Source organism: Lineus longissimus, chromosome 3 (genome assembly GCF_910592395.1).
Source record: "Lineus longissimus chromosome 3, tnLinLong1.2, whole genome shotgun sequence".
In the NCBI taxonomy this organism is placed as follows: Eukaryota; Metazoa; Nemertea; class Pilidiophora; order Heteronemertea; family Lineidae; genus Lineus; species Lineus longissimus.
Window position 1 is genome coordinate 3,127,730 of NC_088310.1, and position 18,224 is coordinate 3,145,953.

Below are 18,224 nucleotides of genomic sequence, written 5' to 3' on the forward strand. Positions count from 1 at the left end.
ATTGGTCCTTTTGGAGGGGCTAAAGTCAGTTTTTCACTTGGAGACAGTCACAATCTCACAGGACACATCCTCCCCTGGGACAGTCACAGTCATCCAGCCTGGCAAAGACACCCTGCACAGATTTCAGAAATGCAGGGACAGGGATCTACAACCCAACTGATCCAACAACACAAAATTGGGAACAGCTGTAGGCTACTTTCCAATCTTATGAATTAACAGAAATAAACACAAAAAGTTTTTGAAAAAAGTTTTATGAGTTACAATAGATAAGTTAGTAGAAACAGGTCGAGAAATCAAACATACAGGCAGTTTATCAATATTTCATTATATCCCTTTTTCAGGTTGAGTTTCAAAGTGTCTTACTTAAAAATACAAAGAAAAAACAGTCGGAAAAGAGTCCACAACCTCCTGAATATTCGACCCTGTTCCTTCATCTAACATGACAAAGGCTTCCAGATTCCCTACATGTATGGCCATTTTCCAGCAGCCACGACACTGGCCGGTAGAATCACCAATTTCATTTTCTTGCTGACACAACAGACCATAGCACATATTCTGTACAGTAGTCTTAAAATGCACTGATTTTGATCCAAAATCAGATTGACTTGTTCCTCACTTTGCCAAAGCAGCCATAAGCAGTTCTATCTTACTGACCAAGTTTTTTCCTTCTATCCGATTGACATTGATAGATTTGAACGGACTGCCGAGACTTGTCCATTTATTGTCTTTGACTAGCGTGTGATTACTGTTTGTCTCGTCAGCTTGTTTGGGGCAGCTCTGCACACTCACTTGGATACCACTGACTGGAGCACTCCTGATTGATAGAACCCTGAAGTAGAGAAAAGATGACTCAGCTCTATAATAGTAGTGTTGTGGTGAGACTTAAAACTTCTCTCTTTGGTGGCGAGGCAACTTCCAAGTTGTCAGTTAACAGAGGAACATCATCAAAAGTGACCTTACCTTTCACCAGTAGGTGATGCCAGCATGACCGTTGACGTGTTTCCCAGAGGTTCCATGTCACCCACGCCTGCATGAGTGTTGATGGACAACACCTGCCAACCCATCATCTTCGATAATGTTTGCACTGCTGAGATCTGATGTTGGGCTATCTGCAAGAGAGTGAGTGAAATATAAACATAAACAGAACACGCAAAGTGCAAAGCTTTCCTCCATGTTATGCATCAGATGAGTCTTCAACAAGTTATCCGGAATCTTGGCAAATAGAAATCGATCTTGCAAACATACCTGGCAAAGTATAAAGTCTCTGAGCTCTTGTTCCTCAAAAGATAATGTGATAACTCGCCCATCTCGGCAAACAGCCTTGATGTTGTCTGTCCCGACAATGAGAGCTTGTGTCGTCCTGGAATTGAGAGATAAGATGGGTTTCAACAGGTTTTTTTTATCTCGTAATAACAGTTCTGTACGAGATGAAGCTGATACTGATCAGGGCAAGTATCAAAGAATAGCAGGTGTTTAGGCCCTCTTCAATGAGGCAGAACATACCTGTATATTCAAAAGCCTATTGCAAGAGGAGAGTACACATATGTGGTAGAACTTACCGCACGGTATCATAACCTTGTGATGTAATATTAATCTTGACTGTTGATTCTAAAGCCGAGCTGAGACTGTTCCAATGAGAGGCTATGAGGGGGTCAGCTGTGATACGTGAAAACTCATCAAGGAATTGCATCGTCCTGAAAGCATGAAATGATTCACATTCATTTCAGAGAAAAATACAGAAAGGGTGGACAGTAATCAGCAAGCACCCAAGGTGATAACTTCTTCATGGCAGACAACTGATGAGAGCCTAGAAAAAACATCTTTCAGTTGTTTAAGCTACAACAACAGATCAAAAACACTAGCAAATATAACTATGGATGCCTAGGCCAAAAAGGTCACACTCATGAAAGAGTTTGTCCCGATTGTCTTAACTTACTTTTGTCTCAGGACAGTATGCTTCGCTTGTTTGATTATTTGTTCTAATAACGTCTCGCTGAAATAGAATTAAATTAAAATGAATTTGTGGATGATTCTCATCATCAATGATCATCCAGAATTTGATCAAGAAAGATGCAGACTATAAGTCGATAAAACCATGGAAGCAGACAACAGCATTTATACTGCAAACCTTGCAAAACGACATGAGATGTTTGCAAAAATATTCAGATTTTGCTTCATTTATTTCAGTCAATGGGTGCATTTTCCAATGATAAACCATTAAGTAAGACATTTTCCTGCCCCTAAAGTCTGGGGTCAAGTTTCTTGCAGACGCCAGTCTTGTTCTTGATTTGCATTTGCATTCTTACCACTGTGACATCTCAATCAGATCATCCCTACTAAATGCATGCGGTCCAGCCATCCGTCGCCGTTTGTTGACCCCCAGAGTCGTAGTGACAGGATGTGGTGAAGAGTGATGGATGTTCTTGTAATGCACTTCTCTCAACAGCTGATGTAACGAATGCTCCAAGACATGGTTATGTTCAGGTCGGTGGGGCATAGGGGGAGTCTGGAAAGAGAGAACAATATGGTCAGATGGTAAGAATGTCAGTCAAATAGTATGTTCAGTAAACCAAAACATACCATACAGATCATTTTTAAGTTTTATCACAAATCCATCAGCACTTTACCCTTTTTAGTCTCATCCATATCCATTCTTGATTATCCCAACGAGCCTTCCAACTAGTCTTCAAAGTAGTCAATTCAATAACAGATGGACAAATGGATGGTTGTTTCAGATGTGACTCGCCTCTTTAATCTTCCATCTAAACCCCATGAGACTACTGGTATTCAGAACAGATTCCTCATTTTAAGCTCTAGTCACAACAACGACTCAATTTGAAAATCAGTTGAGATAGAATAAGCAAAGCTACCTTACCTTTTTATCTTTTCCAGTATAGTGGCAGAGTGCAATAGATAACTGAACCCCGGGGAACAACTGTAATGAAAAGTATTAACTACATTCAGCATCAGCTTTTCCTCTTTGATGTTGAGTCAATAATGGCAATACCGGTAACACACTGTACTTCATGTAGAATGTACATAATGTATTCATTGGGTTCAGGAATTCTTAAATTTTCAACTTTGTCACCCAAGGTACTTACATTAGATATAATTTGTTTTCCAATGACGACATGTGAGATCTGCGACTTCAATTGGACTGCTTCTCTTGCAAGCTGAAACAGAACACTAGATGAAATAGTTTCAGGTGCATCCAAACCCTGATGAACCCAACTCAAAGTCAAGATTGCCGACATCGTTTTCTATTGGAGTTACCTGAAATGGTTCTGAAAGTTACAAATTCTCCAAACCCCAACGACATCAAGCTGGCTATTCAATGGAATGCTTTTATAAGCACTCTGTGGTGGAACCATAGATTTTGATTGATATCAGTGGTATCTTGTGGTACATTACTTAGGTTAAAGACTTTCACCAAAAAGACTTGATCAATATTTAAATGGGAGAGAAGCCCAACTCACAAGTACTGTAACCAAATAAAGGAGGACCAGTTTAAAGCACATGAAAGTATGCATCTTACTTACATGGGCAAACAACTCTTTGCAAAAGATGACATTCTGTGCAGCCTCCAATTTCTGCTGCCAGTAAGCCTCAGATGGTACAGATGTTTCCAGATTGGCTGCGATGGTCAATATGGCACTAGCAACATCACTCGCTTCTGAAAACGTAAAATATAAGAATATTCAGGAAAAGTCAACAATACGTCACCAAACAAGAGGAGTAACATGGATTACTGCCAACTGGCTGTGCAACTTGCAATTATATACTTTGAGTTCCTGAGATATGGACAAGCTGGGTATTTTGAATATATCATCAATAATCGATACCAGCATACTCATCACAGACAACAGTTAAATGTACACTTGTCAATTAAAATGTAGCAACAGATGTTGAGTTTGAATGTGCTTTAAGCCCTTTACTCAGGGATTTTGAATTGGTGACATCACAATAAAGTTTATCTGGCCACAATTAAGGTATTGTTATTTCTATTTGACACCTTCTAGGATTGAAACAGAACAAACTTCCATGCAAATTTGGAAACAGGTACAGGACAGATTTCGACAGTTGTACTGACTTTGCCGACAGCAGAAATCAAAACCATCACCAAAGCATAGAACTGAATACAAGAACTTTTGTCATTCATTCAAATAATCTCGATCCTAAGACATTCCAAGTTGTGCCCAGTAAAGGGAACTTGAATAAGTAAGCTTTTAATTTCTTAATTCTGATAACACTAAGATGCCATCCCCTGTTAGTCTCTGGGCAATTCTTAAGTTAGTTTATGGCTGATTTTCTGGCATCATATTCAATTTGTCAAACTAGTGACAAACCTATAATGAAAAGAAGTGCAGCTCCCAACAACTAGGTCTTATTTGATTCAGGATCACCAGTGTGTGTTTTTCCTAGCACAATAAGACAACCATGCTGACAAACAAAACAAGACAACAGCTTAAGTTAGCAGACGGACAAAACCAAGATGTACAATGACTCTTGAATGTTTGCTAGGAAAGATACCAAAGAAGAAATCTAATCAAGTCCAGATCATGACATGACTACAACATGAAATATAGAGGATATGACGCCATTTCAAGGACTGGCACACATCTTTTCTTAACGGTTTTCACTATTACAACAAGCAAGTTAGTTCGAATTAGTAAAGAGGAAATCAGACTAGGAGGGAGAAGGAAAGGACAGGGCAGGAAATATCTGAAAATCATGGCACGACAGAGAATTAAAAAAATTACCTGAGTCTGAAAGTTAGAGGGTAAGTCATGGTTACAAAAGTGTTTGGTGAGTTGGAATGAGATTCAGAAAAGGAATATTCACACGAGAAAAAGCAAATAGCCATAAAGCAATTTGATTCATGGTTCTTTGATGTCCAATCGGTGGGAAAAAGCTATCCGCAAACAAGATTGTGCGGTCATAAGGTCGAAAGCATTTTAAGGCTCTCTATGAAGCAACAATGATTATTCATTGAATTTGAAGCGAGCTCTAGCAGTTTAGAATAGCCTGCTCCTAATACCAGAGGCAAAGGAAGTTGGAAAAAATGAAGTGTTAGAGTTGTCAAATGAGAACAGGAAATCATTTTCAGATGTGTGCGATGGCAAAGGAAAATCAACAATTTGGGGTTGGGCAGGCAGTGGCAGGCATACCCTTGGGGCTTCTAGGAAGTCTGAACTCTGTATAGGCCCTACTCAGGGCTTGTGGCGTGGCTCTGGCGAAAGGGTACACATGAGCAAATAATTTCAAAAAAGTTATCAGTATGGAATGATTCCTCACACAATTGTCTTTTAAGTGATGTATGATACATATCCGACATTCTATTGAGGATTGACAAGATATGGACTTCGGAATTTATCCCTCTCTAGTCACAGCTAAAGTAACTCAGGAAAGTCATAAAACACTTTTCAAACACTTCAAAAAAAATTACAAATTTGTCCCCTTTCTCTTTTTCCCAAATGTTCATGCGGATCTTCTAGCCATAGCCACTTCAATTTGGCACCAGTGGACCTGGATGGACTTCATACATTTCAGCCAAGGGATATCCAATGTGTCCATACTTGGGACGCCCCTTATATGAAGCAGCACTGTGCAGTGTTAAGAACAAAACCTGATTACCGGTAGATGTGTTACAGAAAACTTATACGAACACTTGATCATCTCTTGTCAACTTACCAATCGCAGAAAACTTATGTTCTTTATGTTTCGTTTCTGGATGGAAGATACAATGGGTTGATTGTAATGAAACATTTCAAAACCCTCGTACACATTACGATCAGGCCCAACCACCAAGAAGCAAATCCAAAAATACCTGTGACTGTACATGTACAAGTATATGGTCAATCTTTATTTCTCAACATAAGCCTTTGATCGATAGTGCAGATTAATATTCAGAGACAAACTGGTGAAGGCGATACTTATCCCAAATAGGTCGAATGTGAAGTGTCTACCACATGAACAATTAGTATATTACCAGACAATAATCATGCAGGTTTAGTCAAATGATGGCCTTTTCCAACAACCTTTCATCTGAAAATTTACAACACTAGGAGTCAAAATCATATGTTTTAGAAGTTAATCATTTTTTATAGATACCAAAAGCAGTACTATTTTCAGTGTTGACAAGTTCCCATGCTTGTTACTCAACCAAACCCCCTGTCTAAAACCTTGCAATTGAAATATGTTTTAAAAAGAGAGAAAATAGTTGACAGTTTAGTTATCATTTCCATGCTATTCAGTAGTAATGTCAGGCTAAAGTTAATAATGAAATGCACTTTTTACAGCAAGTCAATTTCTAATACATGAAGGTGTAATTCCTTCAGTTTTGACTGATTTCTCCTTAAACATGCTTGGAACATAGACCTTAGACCTCATGCCATTACACAAACAACATCATGCAGATTGCACCAGACCCAACGACCCCAACCAATATACCCTAACAGCCAACAATAATCTATTTCATCAATTTAAGTCTTTCCCATCACAGATCTAATCTTACCTTTCAGGGGAACTTTAAATACAATAAATCTAAGTTATCCAAGTTTGAATACCATGTTATCAGGCAGTTCAAGAAAGCTATTGTCGAGAACTAAACTTGTTAAAAGTATAAGTTTTCTTGATTAAAAGATTCTTACATTGTAGCTTTTGACAGAAGGGTTAATTAAGTTGAACAGACTATGATCATGAATACAATAAATCTGAATAATGACGTGCAAAACTTCACCAAAATTTTTCAACTGGAATTTACATGTAGGCTTAAATGTTTTGCCCCCAAAAGTTCTAAAGCTAAAGCATATGTCATATGGAAAGACTATTCATCATGCATATGTCATGCCATACGAAGCATCTCTCACCCAATTAATCACAAAATGGTCACAAGAACTACACAGGCCTGTTGTCACTGTATTTTTAGTAGTATTTGGCACAGAACATCTTCAATGTTTACTTGAACCACCAAAAGATACATGAACGCACCTTCAACCCGCTTGATGGCCACTTGTATGTACGCCACCCCTTCTAATTCACTTGGTATGACTACTTGGAGGGCGCCCCTTGGTGGGGCTCCAGGTGTAGTCGGGTCTGCTGCAGAGGAACTGGAGCTATCACTCTTCTTCACCTCGAATGTGCCTCCCTGGAGGAATCTTGAGCCAGCTGCAAAGAGACAAGAAATTAATTTGGAATATAGTAAAGTTGGCACCGCTCAGTTACACATATTATTTAGGGATAAAAGCAACCACGGTGTTACAATGAGTCTCTTCTACTTAGTTATACCCATTGTCTCCAGTCGGAGAAATTACCCACTAGACCCTCCTGCCCTGGAATCAAGTGTTTTACCCAACCTACCTGATCGATAACTAAGATCTCCCAGAATCGTATTACCAACTTTCTTGAGTCTCCAGTTTTGTCTTAATCGGAGGAGTTCAATATGAAAGTCTGGTGTTGTCCTTCCAACGCTCAACTCATAGTGCGATTTCTTCAACCGTTCTGCACCAGAGATCAAGATGGATGCAGCAGAGCTCAAACCCTTCTTCTTTGCCATCAGCAATGCTCCAACTTTCGTATCGGTGGGTTCTTGAGATACGGGGTCCAGAACCATGTACTTCTCTTGCCTAGCGATGGCTAGGACATCCAACAATACACTGACCTCACTTAAACTGGCTCTGAAAACACACAATAACTGAATAATGTAAATGACTTCACTTATGATAGTCCTATATAAGTATATACATATGTGCTGCCAGACAGGGATGAACTTTGATTAGTTGAATGAACTTCCATTATTCTAAACAATAACCTCAATACAAACAACTTACTTAATCTTGTTCCTCACAGAATCCCAGGGCCAAAGTGAGGGTTGGAACTTTGCCAGTGCTTTTTCTTCCTCATTCTCCTTCTCTCCCTCAGAAGTAGCTTTGCCTTTCTCAGCACTCTCATCCTTATAGAAGTCGATCTTGTGTGCCAATTTAGTCAGGTTTTCTGACATAGACAGTGGCCTGAAAGTGAAAGATGAACAAGGTTCACATTACAATTAATGAATTATTTACAGAGATTTAAAATAATGTCTCCTAAATTATGCACGGTACCAGTACTTGTTTGGATCACTTACCATACCTACTAACTTTTTAAAACTTTTTTTGAGTTACCTATGTCTCATTGTCTGTGATGCATTTGTGGTAGGAAAGAAGCTCTGGTTGGCTTCCTTGAACTTGTACCCATCCGAAAATGAGGCCTTTGACATTCACATTGGCTTAATCGATCTATTTTCGGACAGTAAAAAGTACAGTTTTTCTAAAAAACAAAGCAACTGATGCAGCATTATTTAGGTACATGAAATGCTATATATTGTTCGTATTACGTACTGAACGTATAGTTCTGTTCCATCGAGGGCAATCTCCTGCACCTGGTTTTCCAAAACAGTCTCTACCGAAACTCGAACTGCATGATTCGCCATTTTGAATGCAGACAGATCTTTTGTTCAGAAATATGAAAAAATAAACTCTTATAACAAATATTACCACCTGATAATTATTAAACTTTGTAAAAATGACTGGTAAGTAAGTACTGTATATGCAGTAATGTGTTTTAATTTCAGTATTAATTTTAATATTATTTCTGTATCGCGGATTGTGAATCAACCAGTGAAAATATCACGTGACCAGAATATTCTCCATTGAAACCAATGTAAACTATTCTGTCAAAATAAAGGACATTTTCTCAAGTTTACCTTCCCAAATAACATTCTAAAGCATTGTGATTATAGACAATGTTGGTATTAGGAATACAGTCATAGAAAAAAGGGATTTAGGGCCTTGAAATCTCAGTTTAGCTGCGTTAAACTTATTCTGTTCGAGTCCAAGTCACGACACAGTGTTGAGTGTAAAAAAAGTTGATATTTTCTCAACCCCGACCACCTCATCGTCCCACACCTAACCCACATCGACTGTCTTTATCAATCATACACGCGGAGATTTTACATTTAAATTTCAACTCTTAACTACAATTCTATTTTCTAATTTTCAGGTTGTTACCAAGCAACTATGGCAAATTGGCATGCAGGTGTTTTATGGAAGATTCACACCTTCTGTCTACAGGATAGCCTAGATCATATAAGTCTTCACCGCCCCTCATAAAGTGATTTGAAAACAGGATGTACATGTAGTGTACTCACTGTTCTTTGACACTGAGTGACACAATAAAAAAATTCACCATGGGGAATGGCGTGCCTCTTCTTAATGACTATAAACAACAATATTTCTGGAAGAGATTTCCCCAAACATTTCTCGGTGGACCGAAATTAAGACTGGGATATGATGCTCCAGCATATGTCTACATGAACCAAGTCCTGGTTTTCCTCATGACATGGATCTTAGGTGGTTTATTCACCATTTTAGTGGAACTAGGCGGACTCAAATTTGACATTGGTTGTTATGTGTATGGAGCTGTAATGGTCCTCTACGTCCTGTTTGTACAAGTCACAAGTTTAGCCGTTCAGAAGAAAAAGGCTGCAGTTGTTCCAATATCGTCAGAAGGAAATTATCATGGGGCGAACATTTTGTCCGACGAAGATGAGGTTGAATTTGAATCATGCTGCAGCGCAGAGACATTCTCATATGTTGTCCCTGTCAAGAAATACAAAATCAATATATTTTTCCATGCTCTATTATCGGGTGGACTCTGTGGAATGGGACTATGGTATCTCCTACCAGGAACTCTCAATGTTATCTATGGATACAACACAGCAGCGACTGTGATTCTGCATATCTTTGGATGGTTAACGTTGTGTATTGCACAGTATTCCCTTACTGTTGGTGCTCCTCCCGAATTTGCAACGTTTCGAGCTCTGGATACGTACGAGTTTGCTCCACTGACGAGACCATTCTATGTTGCTGTATTCTTTGCTGTGGATATCATTGCAAGGTAAGGCTTATCTTCTTTTAATGTTTGGAATTACTTGCCACCAATATAAAAAAGTACATGTGTATAATAATGTGGAACAAAATCCTGTAGTGTTAAAAAACTTTTTTTCAGATCGTCTGCCAGTTTTTCCACTGATTTCACACTTGCCAATCAAGTTCTTCACGTTGTGTTCATCTTCCTTCCCCTGCTCTGGTTGATAGGATTCCTCGCTCCCCTTGAAGCTTTCTTCCTGTGGTTGATGGAGCAAATTCTCATCCTGTGCTTTGGAGGTTCAGCTATGGCCAGTGATGTCAGGTAATGTAAAGTATTCATAAGCAAGGGGCAGTCTTAGCATTTATGGTGCCTCCAGAAGGCTCCAAGGCAAGACAGAGAGGGAGAGGCACCACTTGGGGAAAGACATTTGAATATGTTGTGCCGAGACATTGACTGGTGGACAAGAAATGAAGTAGAGAGGTGACATGAAGACAACGCCGCAACTGCCTGTCTGAAAATCTGGTCTTTGTAAAATTTCAACTTCTGCTAACTAGCATCGCTAACTTGTGGTCTTCTGCTTTTGTTTCAGGTTGTTGATAATGTTCATTGTGTCTGCATTGATCTTCATTGGGGCCTATTTCATATCAAGTGACATAGCCACTGTGATTATCCTGGCTATGACAGGCTACCTTCTCAGCATCGACTGGGGAGGACTCTGTGCACAGGTAATACATTACATTAACAGTTATTCTCATACTTATGTACCATCCATAATAAAACAGACCAACAGTGTCTTCAGTGGCTATGCATTGTGACATTACAAGTACCTTGAGAGAACGTTTGTGTGACGAGCAAGCCATCTTGCTGCCGGTTAAACTGTGTAGTGCATGTTTACCTAGTGGCATAGTGATTAGACCGCTGGGCACATAATCAGAAGGTCATGGGTTCCACTCTTTGAAGGATCACCCCTGTCTAGGCTCCGGACCTTTGACCGTGCAGTAGACCTAAATTTGAATATTGCCTGATGATCACTGATATTTTCCCTTTGCACAGGTGTTGGATAAGTGTCAGAAGACCACCATATCATCTCTGAAGATCAACCCAGTCAAGGGGTTCTTGTGGCAGTGGGGCGTTTTCGAAGCTCTGTTCCATCTGTTTATATTCAGCTTGACAGGAGGTCTTGCTGCAGTGATAAACCTCAATACATCAGTGATTGGGAACACAGTACGCGATGTGATGGGATATTTGACGATAGCACTTTTGGTGCTTGATAAAATATTCGGTGATATGCAGAAGGTGTATGTTGTGTTTGGCATCTTGAGGAATCGGCTGTTTCCGTCGAATGTGATCAGGACGTCGTTGTTTAAGGCGAGGAAGAAGCATCTGAATCGACTTGGATATGTCAGGAGGGTCCTACTTGATTTTGGTGAGAATTTTTACTTTTTGACATCAGTTCGTGTCAGATTTTAGAATGATGAGTATCAATCACTGCTCAGAGCACCGCAAAAAAGAGGGTTTTGAATGAGGATTATCAGTTTGTTGGTCTAGGAGTATTGTCTAAGACTTAAGAGCCAATAATGAGCCAAATCAGAGGTCACGTGCTTTCGCCTCAATATCTTGATATAGAAAATCTGAAACATGGTTGAGGTTATTGACACCTATTGGATGTATCACGCATAACACCCAGGTGTAACTCAAACAGACTTCATGCTGTAAACACACTGTGCCCGCACACGTTGTCTGTGACACCAAACCATACAATAATATGTATGCAGTCCTCCTGTACTTCACACTATCTTCACTACTTTTCACTCAAGTTATCCCATCTCCGCAACGATCAGAATAATTACTAAATAAGTCAAGATTTTACTGACCAACGTGAAATAAATTCTTTTTTAACTTTCAGTTTCTCCATTTGTGATGTTGATTTACCTGAGCTTCAAGATCACAACCTTCACCAACAGTTCTGTGTGGGTGGTTTTAGGTGCAGCTAGGGCCTTTAGATGGGTGAGTCTCATAAAATTATAATCAATTAACTTAAATTTGATGGTGTGTAGTGCCAAAGTATGGGCCTAAAGACAACGTTTCAGTACTTGCTGACTAATGCGTCATAACAACATGAATGTCTCAAGATGTATTGAGTGTGAATAAATATATCAAATTATAAAAACATTTCCTCCACTTCAGCTTTGGCAAGGCACCAGACATTCACTGCTAGAAATCTCAATCCTGATCATCATCGATGTAAACGGTGTAGCGACCTCGAACACCACATGGCTATCCCTTGGAACTGGATTGCAGCTTCTAATCATCGGTCTCTGCCGGAATCGTACATATGAATTGCTAAATAAACTCTATACGTATTGGACGATCTTTAGAACATCATGGAGTGACAAGAAGCAGCGACGGCCGTCGACGATACCAATTATGGCAACATCGATCTTCCTGTATCCATTAATCCTTGCTATGACGCTCATCGCGACGGCGCTGTCAGCACCTCTCCTACCTTTATTCACACTTCCAATTTTCTTCATTGGATTTCCACGTCCGCTACGTTGCTGGCCGGGGGTGGTTGGGGCGTCGGCTAGCGTATGCCCTGATACCATATTCTACCGCCATATGGCACCCGAGCTTGCCAGGGCTTTACGCACGGCATTTGGAAATGGAGGACTAGGTAAGTTTACATGATTCGCCTCAGAAGATTAATTAAGTTTTCATGCTCTTAGTCTCTATAAACCAAGGTTGGCCCCAGGTTTTGTTTGGTACTCTCGGACCTCTTTTGATCCAATTAAAGGTATAGTGAATAGAGAATGTGCCCAAAATGACCCCCACCGACCTCAGCTGAAAAATATATAAAGTACATCATGTTAGACTTTGTTGTACTGTGTATTCCCCTCTACATAAAAAAATTCTTTTTACCCATATCTTTCTTTGCTATATCTTTCAGGTGACCCTGACCCTGGCAGCCATTACTTGGTTCGCTATCAAGATCGTCTGGTATGGGTCGTAGTACTGGAGCGAGGGTACTCGTACTGTACGATCAATATTAAAGGACTCGAACTCCAGGAGACATCGTGTCATACCGTGGAAGCAGCAAGAATTGACGATATCCTACAGGAGGCATTTGAGGTTGAGAAAATGCCAGCATGTAGCGTCAATCATCATATCGGAAACACACTGACCCCTTGCGATGCGGCCATCATCGAGACTTATTCTGATGCCAAGAACGTCTTGACTGGCATTATCGACTCGCCAGATAATCTTCATATCGCTGCGAAATCATTCATCAGGAGTTTAGCATGGGTTTTTATAAATCATGTCATGGATAAAAATGATCAGAAGTCCGGTGTGACAGAGACCGAGACCACCCATTTGAGCAGCCCGCCAGACCCTCTTGATTTGAAAAAAAAGTCTGAAGATAAGCAGCCATTACCAAAGACCCCAGAACCTATCAAGACAACGAAGTTTACTGTGAAGGCTTTTGATGCAACTGAGCCAACACGACCACTGACTAAACTGGCCCCACTGAAGCAAGAGGTGGCTGGGAGTAAGCCAGTCATTGCTGCTGTTGATCAAACAGAAACAGACATCGATGCCCTGCTTTCGGAGAGTTGGTCAAGTTTAAAAACAGAATCTCCGCCTCCAGATGAGAGGCCTATTCTCAGAGTGCTGGCCAGAATGGCTCCAAAGCGTGAGGCATCAGTGCCGAGTATAACAGGGAGTGTTTGGTCAGACGACAGTGACACTATGTCTCTCGGCCAGATGAGTAAGTCGCAGGTTAGACCGAACGTCGCTGCAGGTTTGGGAGGAGGAACGTATGATCACAAAGCAGAAGCAAATACATACTTTTCCCCCGCAAAATTAAAAAGTAGCAAAGACACTGAAGATGACGATGATGAAGGATTTTTCAATAATTTTGACTTTGGACTTCCGGCAGTTGATGTCGGTTCTAATGCCGGAAGGCGACTAGGGCCAGCGACGAACCGAATGAACAATGGAATACAAAAATTGGGCGTTAACATCGCTTCAAATGTGAAATTCTCTTCGATGTATTCTCCCGGCTTTATGTTGCCGTCACAATGGATGGAAATACCCATGGACCAATCTAAAATTTCGGCACTCAGTACGCGGTATCCGATTGAGTGGCACCAGTACGTTCTGGATAAACACTGCCAGAGGAATGGTGGACATATAGCAGATAACACTATTGCTGAGATTGTCAAGGATTCTGCATACCAGAAACTGTTTGCTCAGTTTGTGATGGCTTGTTACGCAACTGTATATGAACTTGGTGAGTACCGTTATATCGGTAGATGCTTGATATTAGATTGCAAGGCCTACTGATGTACAATTTCAGTCTCGCAGCAGCATCGGTTTTAGTGATGAAGTCCTCCACGGAGAGTAAAGCAACCCGAGGTAATGCTGAAAATACCCCAGTGATAATCTACAAGAACCTTGATAAAATCATGCTTTCTTTTTCAAGGCACCAATCAAAGCGACCCAGCGATACTGGGCCCAAGTCATGTCCATAAAGTCTATACTGGTGAGATTCCCTGGTCTATAGCATCAGAGTGGATAACAGATGACCATCAGTTACACAAGCTTGTGATAAAAGCATACCGGTAAGTCACTCGGATCCTTACCTTCCTCTCAGTCTCTTGTCGTATCAAATTGGCAGGTTTGCCCTTTTTTGCATGACTATTAAATTAAACCCATGAGAAAATCATGTTTACAAGGAGGAGGCTTTATACACGTTTGCCCCTCAGCTACGTGGCACAAATCGTGTTACACCTGGGTAGAAATGAATACCGTGTCTTCAAATCTCTTTTGCTTTCTTTTCCAGGCTTGCCGTGAAGCTCATGATAGACCAAGCTATTCTAGGAGAAGCCACAACGAATGAAGAATTCAATGAATACTTGACTGAATATGATCAAGACTGGTACCTCGGCCAAGAGAAAGATCAAGAATGGCAGGAGGCCATCCTGGAAGGGAAGCCTAACCTCCTGTCTCTTGGAAATAATGCTATTAAGGTAATTGGCTTGTATTCATTTTGTCCAAAAAGCTGCCTCCACCATGATTTTCAGCAACGTACCAACTATGACCCTGTGTCTGGCCCTGATTAAAACCTGTCTGGTGAGGCAAAGGTGGCATATGACTTGACATATTGATTCTGTTGATGTGACACTTCTTTCAATGGAACATGATTTGACAGAGCAACCACATCTCAACGACAGATGGAGGACATAAACACTTCAAAACATGAATTAATGACACATTTATCTCTGACTACCTCTCTATCATCTCTGAATGTTTCATTTCAGGGCATCTTCAGCAGCCGAACTCTGACCAAGCAAGAAATCATGGTAGAGATGGGAAGTCTCAACTCGGAGCTCGTGCGCGCACAGTGGGCCAATTTGAGCCTGGAGCTTCTCTATATGACTAACGATGACGAAGAACGCTACAGTATTCAGGCTCATCCGACCATTCTCAGGAATCTTACCGTCCAGGCTGCTGATCCACCACTCGGATACCCAATATTCTCATCTGAGCCGATCAGCGTGCCAACATTGTAAAGATCTGTTGTAATTGTTGTAATTGTAATTGCACATACTGGTTCCCATTCCTAATTCCAGCTGGTTTTAACCCGTTTGCTGCCTGCCAAGCTTGTTGCAGGGTTGAAAATCTGGTGAAGATGGCCACAAGACTTCATTTTAAAGTACTTTATACTGAAATTGTATTTAGAGTATCGGCTAAGCATATCATTGAGAGCTACAATGTCATAAGATTTTTACTTCAATGTACCTACATCATCACTAGCATATCAAATAGGTATTGTAACTCCAATATATGTAATAACTTTTTATGTTTTGTTCACCGAGGACAATCTGTTCCCCTAACTTACCCAGAACTGCGATTTGAGAACCAGGGATCCCATACTATCAAGCAGGCAAACTGTATGAACAAGGTGGTTTTCAAATGAGAAAGGAGCATGTGTGTTTTATGTAGTGTTTTGGGAATTTTCAGCTATGTTTATTGAGGATGACCTCTTTTCTGCATATCCAGGTCAGTTCTGAGTGACTGAGGTAACGAAATAAGTTGGGGTGCCTAGTCATGAAAAGACTGGGCTTGATAAGTTAGGAAATTGATTCTCCATAGTGCTATCTGTTGTGCTGAGTCATTTCATCTTTACCAATGATGCATTTTAAGAAATGTTAACTTTCATATTGTTTTATGAATGTGTTGTTGTTGTTGGGGAAAAGTTTCAATGAGCAGCATGATGTAATGACGGACTGATGACTTTGACGAAAAATGTGGGTAACCAGGTTCTTTCATCTTATGTTTCATTGATTACTATCTTTTTTATGTTTTGATGATTTCTAAAATTCATATGAAATTCTGTTTGAACTGAAATGACATATTTTATTAGAAAGTTAGCACTTCTGCGTAACTGTTTGACTGTGATATTTCATATTTTGATATGTATTGTACGTCTTAGATCTGTATTTTGTGTAGGTAAGAATGTCAATTTTGGGTAATTCTCTAAATGAAATAGAATATGAATGACTTCAGTTTTCAAGAAGCAAAGGACTAAGGGGAATTATCAGGTTGGATTCGGGGGTGATAATATCGCATCTTCTTCCTTTGAACAAAAATATTCAAAAAAATATATGAGCCATCATATCAAATTGGGAGGTATATCAGGCCAAGTGTATAAACTGTGATGTTTCCTATCAATATTCATGGAGAAATGGACTTATATTTCTACTTTTTCATCAATTTTGAACACTGTTGACTTATTTGACAAATTTTACAGGAAAAGAATTATTGCAGCCATTCTGCCCTCAACAATTCCTTTTGAAATGGAGTGTAGGACTTACAGCTGTTATTGTATAGGTCTTTAGAATGCTTTATGTACATCTTCAATGTTACATAGATCAATACTTGAGGCATGGTATGTATTGTACTTTAGAACCTACATGTAATGTCCCACTATGTACCTGGAGATACAGTTTCTATCAGATGTTCATGTCATATATGATGATTAGATGAATGCTGACCAAGTTACTTGTCCGTTTCACCAAGTGATGGAATGTTTTAGAAGGTGGAAGTCCCTAGGATGAGTTAGATACAGTGGGTAGGCCTACAGTTATGACAGGACAGTAGAACCTCTCTAATATGGACACCCTCGGGACTGACCAGTGCTGTCCTTAAGGGAAAGGTCAAATTGAATTGAAAGAACCATTTTGGGACCAGAACTAGTGTCCCTAATAGAAAGGATGGCCTTAATAGAGAGGTGTCAGCTAGGGGACATTCCACTGAAGCATGTGTAGATGGTATTTTCAGCGCTATCCTCTACCTTTGTTTATTGCACACTGAAGTATGGTCCAATTGATTAATCATGTACTAGAGTGTATTGAAACTTGTTGATCTATTTTCTGACTGTGATTAAATGGCTTTGTATATTTTTGTTATGGTATGAAAATAAAGTAATGAAATGATTTACTTTTATATTCGTGGTTGTGTTTTTGTCTGATCATCGATCTTGGAGGAACATCAAAAACACCAAATTTCTGGGAGATGGCTCTACCAAAGGCTAAGCACTTCGAACGTTGTCCCAGCTACCTCTTAGGCATGTGGACTGTGTCAGGTACATCCTGTACATACACATACATAAGTTGTCTCAATGGCAAGTAATGTCCTCATATTGCCCCAGGTACATGAGCTACTTCAAGTTGTCCACTTGACTTGCCAAATAGGGAATTTGGCCTGTTTTCATGAGTAGAGTGTGAGGAGAAAACTCTACCAAAGACTGGAGGGTGCTGATACTGTCCCAGGAAAATGAGGTACCTCAGGTACCTGAGCTTCTCCAAGCAGGCTTCCTATGTTGCCAAGTAGGGTTCTTGAGCCTGTCTTCAAGAGTACACCCAGACAGTAAGAATAGTTGGTCCGCTGAAGGCAAATAAGAGGACGAATCCCTGGACTGCCAGTGGCATCCAACAGCTGACCAACAGTAGTTATGGTTCTCCATTGCCAGTGGGCCACTGAGAACTGCTGTTGCCCCTCATTGCCTCCCCTCCTCCTATTTGCCACCTGAGGCCCACTGATGCTTGTACTCTTTGGGGTGTTGTCCGACACGTCTTTGAAATACGTACCAACCAGATCATCCACAGCTACTGAGATTATCCTCAGTCCGCATGTGTGACTCGCTCTACCAAAACTTGTCGCATCTGAACTTGACAGGTTGATACGGACTTGTTGTTCACTTCCCTATTGTAGACCTTTTGTGAAATGTGACCAAATCAGTTTGTAATAGATTT

The 18,224-nt window shown here is 40.3% G+C and overlaps 2 protein-coding genes across 4 annotated transcripts; one reads left to right on the plus strand and one right to left on the minus strand.

The window, feature by feature from the left end:
* Positions 1-235: 235 nt before the first annotated feature.
* LOC135485385 (mediator of RNA polymerase II transcription subunit 17-like) lies at positions 236-8,467 on the minus strand. 2 transcript variants are annotated; one of them, XM_064767360.1, is made up of 14 exons: positions 8,376-8,467; positions 7,830-8,009; positions 7,360-7,676; positions 6,991-7,167; positions 5,692-5,727; positions 3,540-3,673; positions 3,102-3,173; positions 2,876-2,935; positions 2,307-2,506; positions 1,937-1,993; positions 1,560-1,694; positions 1,246-1,360; positions 961-1,109; positions 236-829 (listed from the first exon to the last, which is right to left on the minus strand). In XM_064767360.1, the coding sequence occupies exons 1-14, from the start codon at positions 8,465-8,467 to the stop codon at positions 613-615; spliced, it is 1,941 nt and encodes a 646-aa protein (XP_064623430.1). In that variant the 3' UTR covers positions 236-612. The 2 variants fall into 2 exon arrangements, with proteins under 2 accessions (XP_064623430.1, XP_064623431.1); XM_064767361.1 differs by lacking the exon at positions 5,692-5,727.
* A 199-nt stretch (positions 8,468-8,666) lies between these two features.
* Positions 8,667-17,376, plus strand: LOC135485387 (pecanex-like protein 4). 2 transcript variants are annotated; one of them, XM_064767363.1, is made up of 11 exons: positions 8,667-8,697; positions 9,037-9,933; positions 10,045-10,227; positions 10,496-10,631; positions 10,960-11,332; positions 11,813-11,913; positions 12,094-12,580; positions 12,854-14,197; positions 14,390-14,528; positions 14,750-14,936; positions 15,228-17,376. In XM_064767363.1, the coding sequence occupies exons 2-11, from the start codon at positions 9,224-9,226 to the stop codon at positions 15,477-15,479; spliced, it is 3,912 nt and encodes a 1,303-aa protein (XP_064623433.1). In that variant the 5' UTR covers positions 8,667-8,697; positions 9,037-9,223; the 3' UTR covers positions 15,480-17,376. The 2 variants fall into 2 exon arrangements, with proteins under 2 accessions (XP_064623433.1, XP_064623432.1); XM_064767362.1 differs by lacking the exon at positions 8,667-8,697 and adding an exon at positions 8,698-8,781.
* The last annotated feature ends 848 nt before the right edge of the window (positions 17,377-18,224 follow it).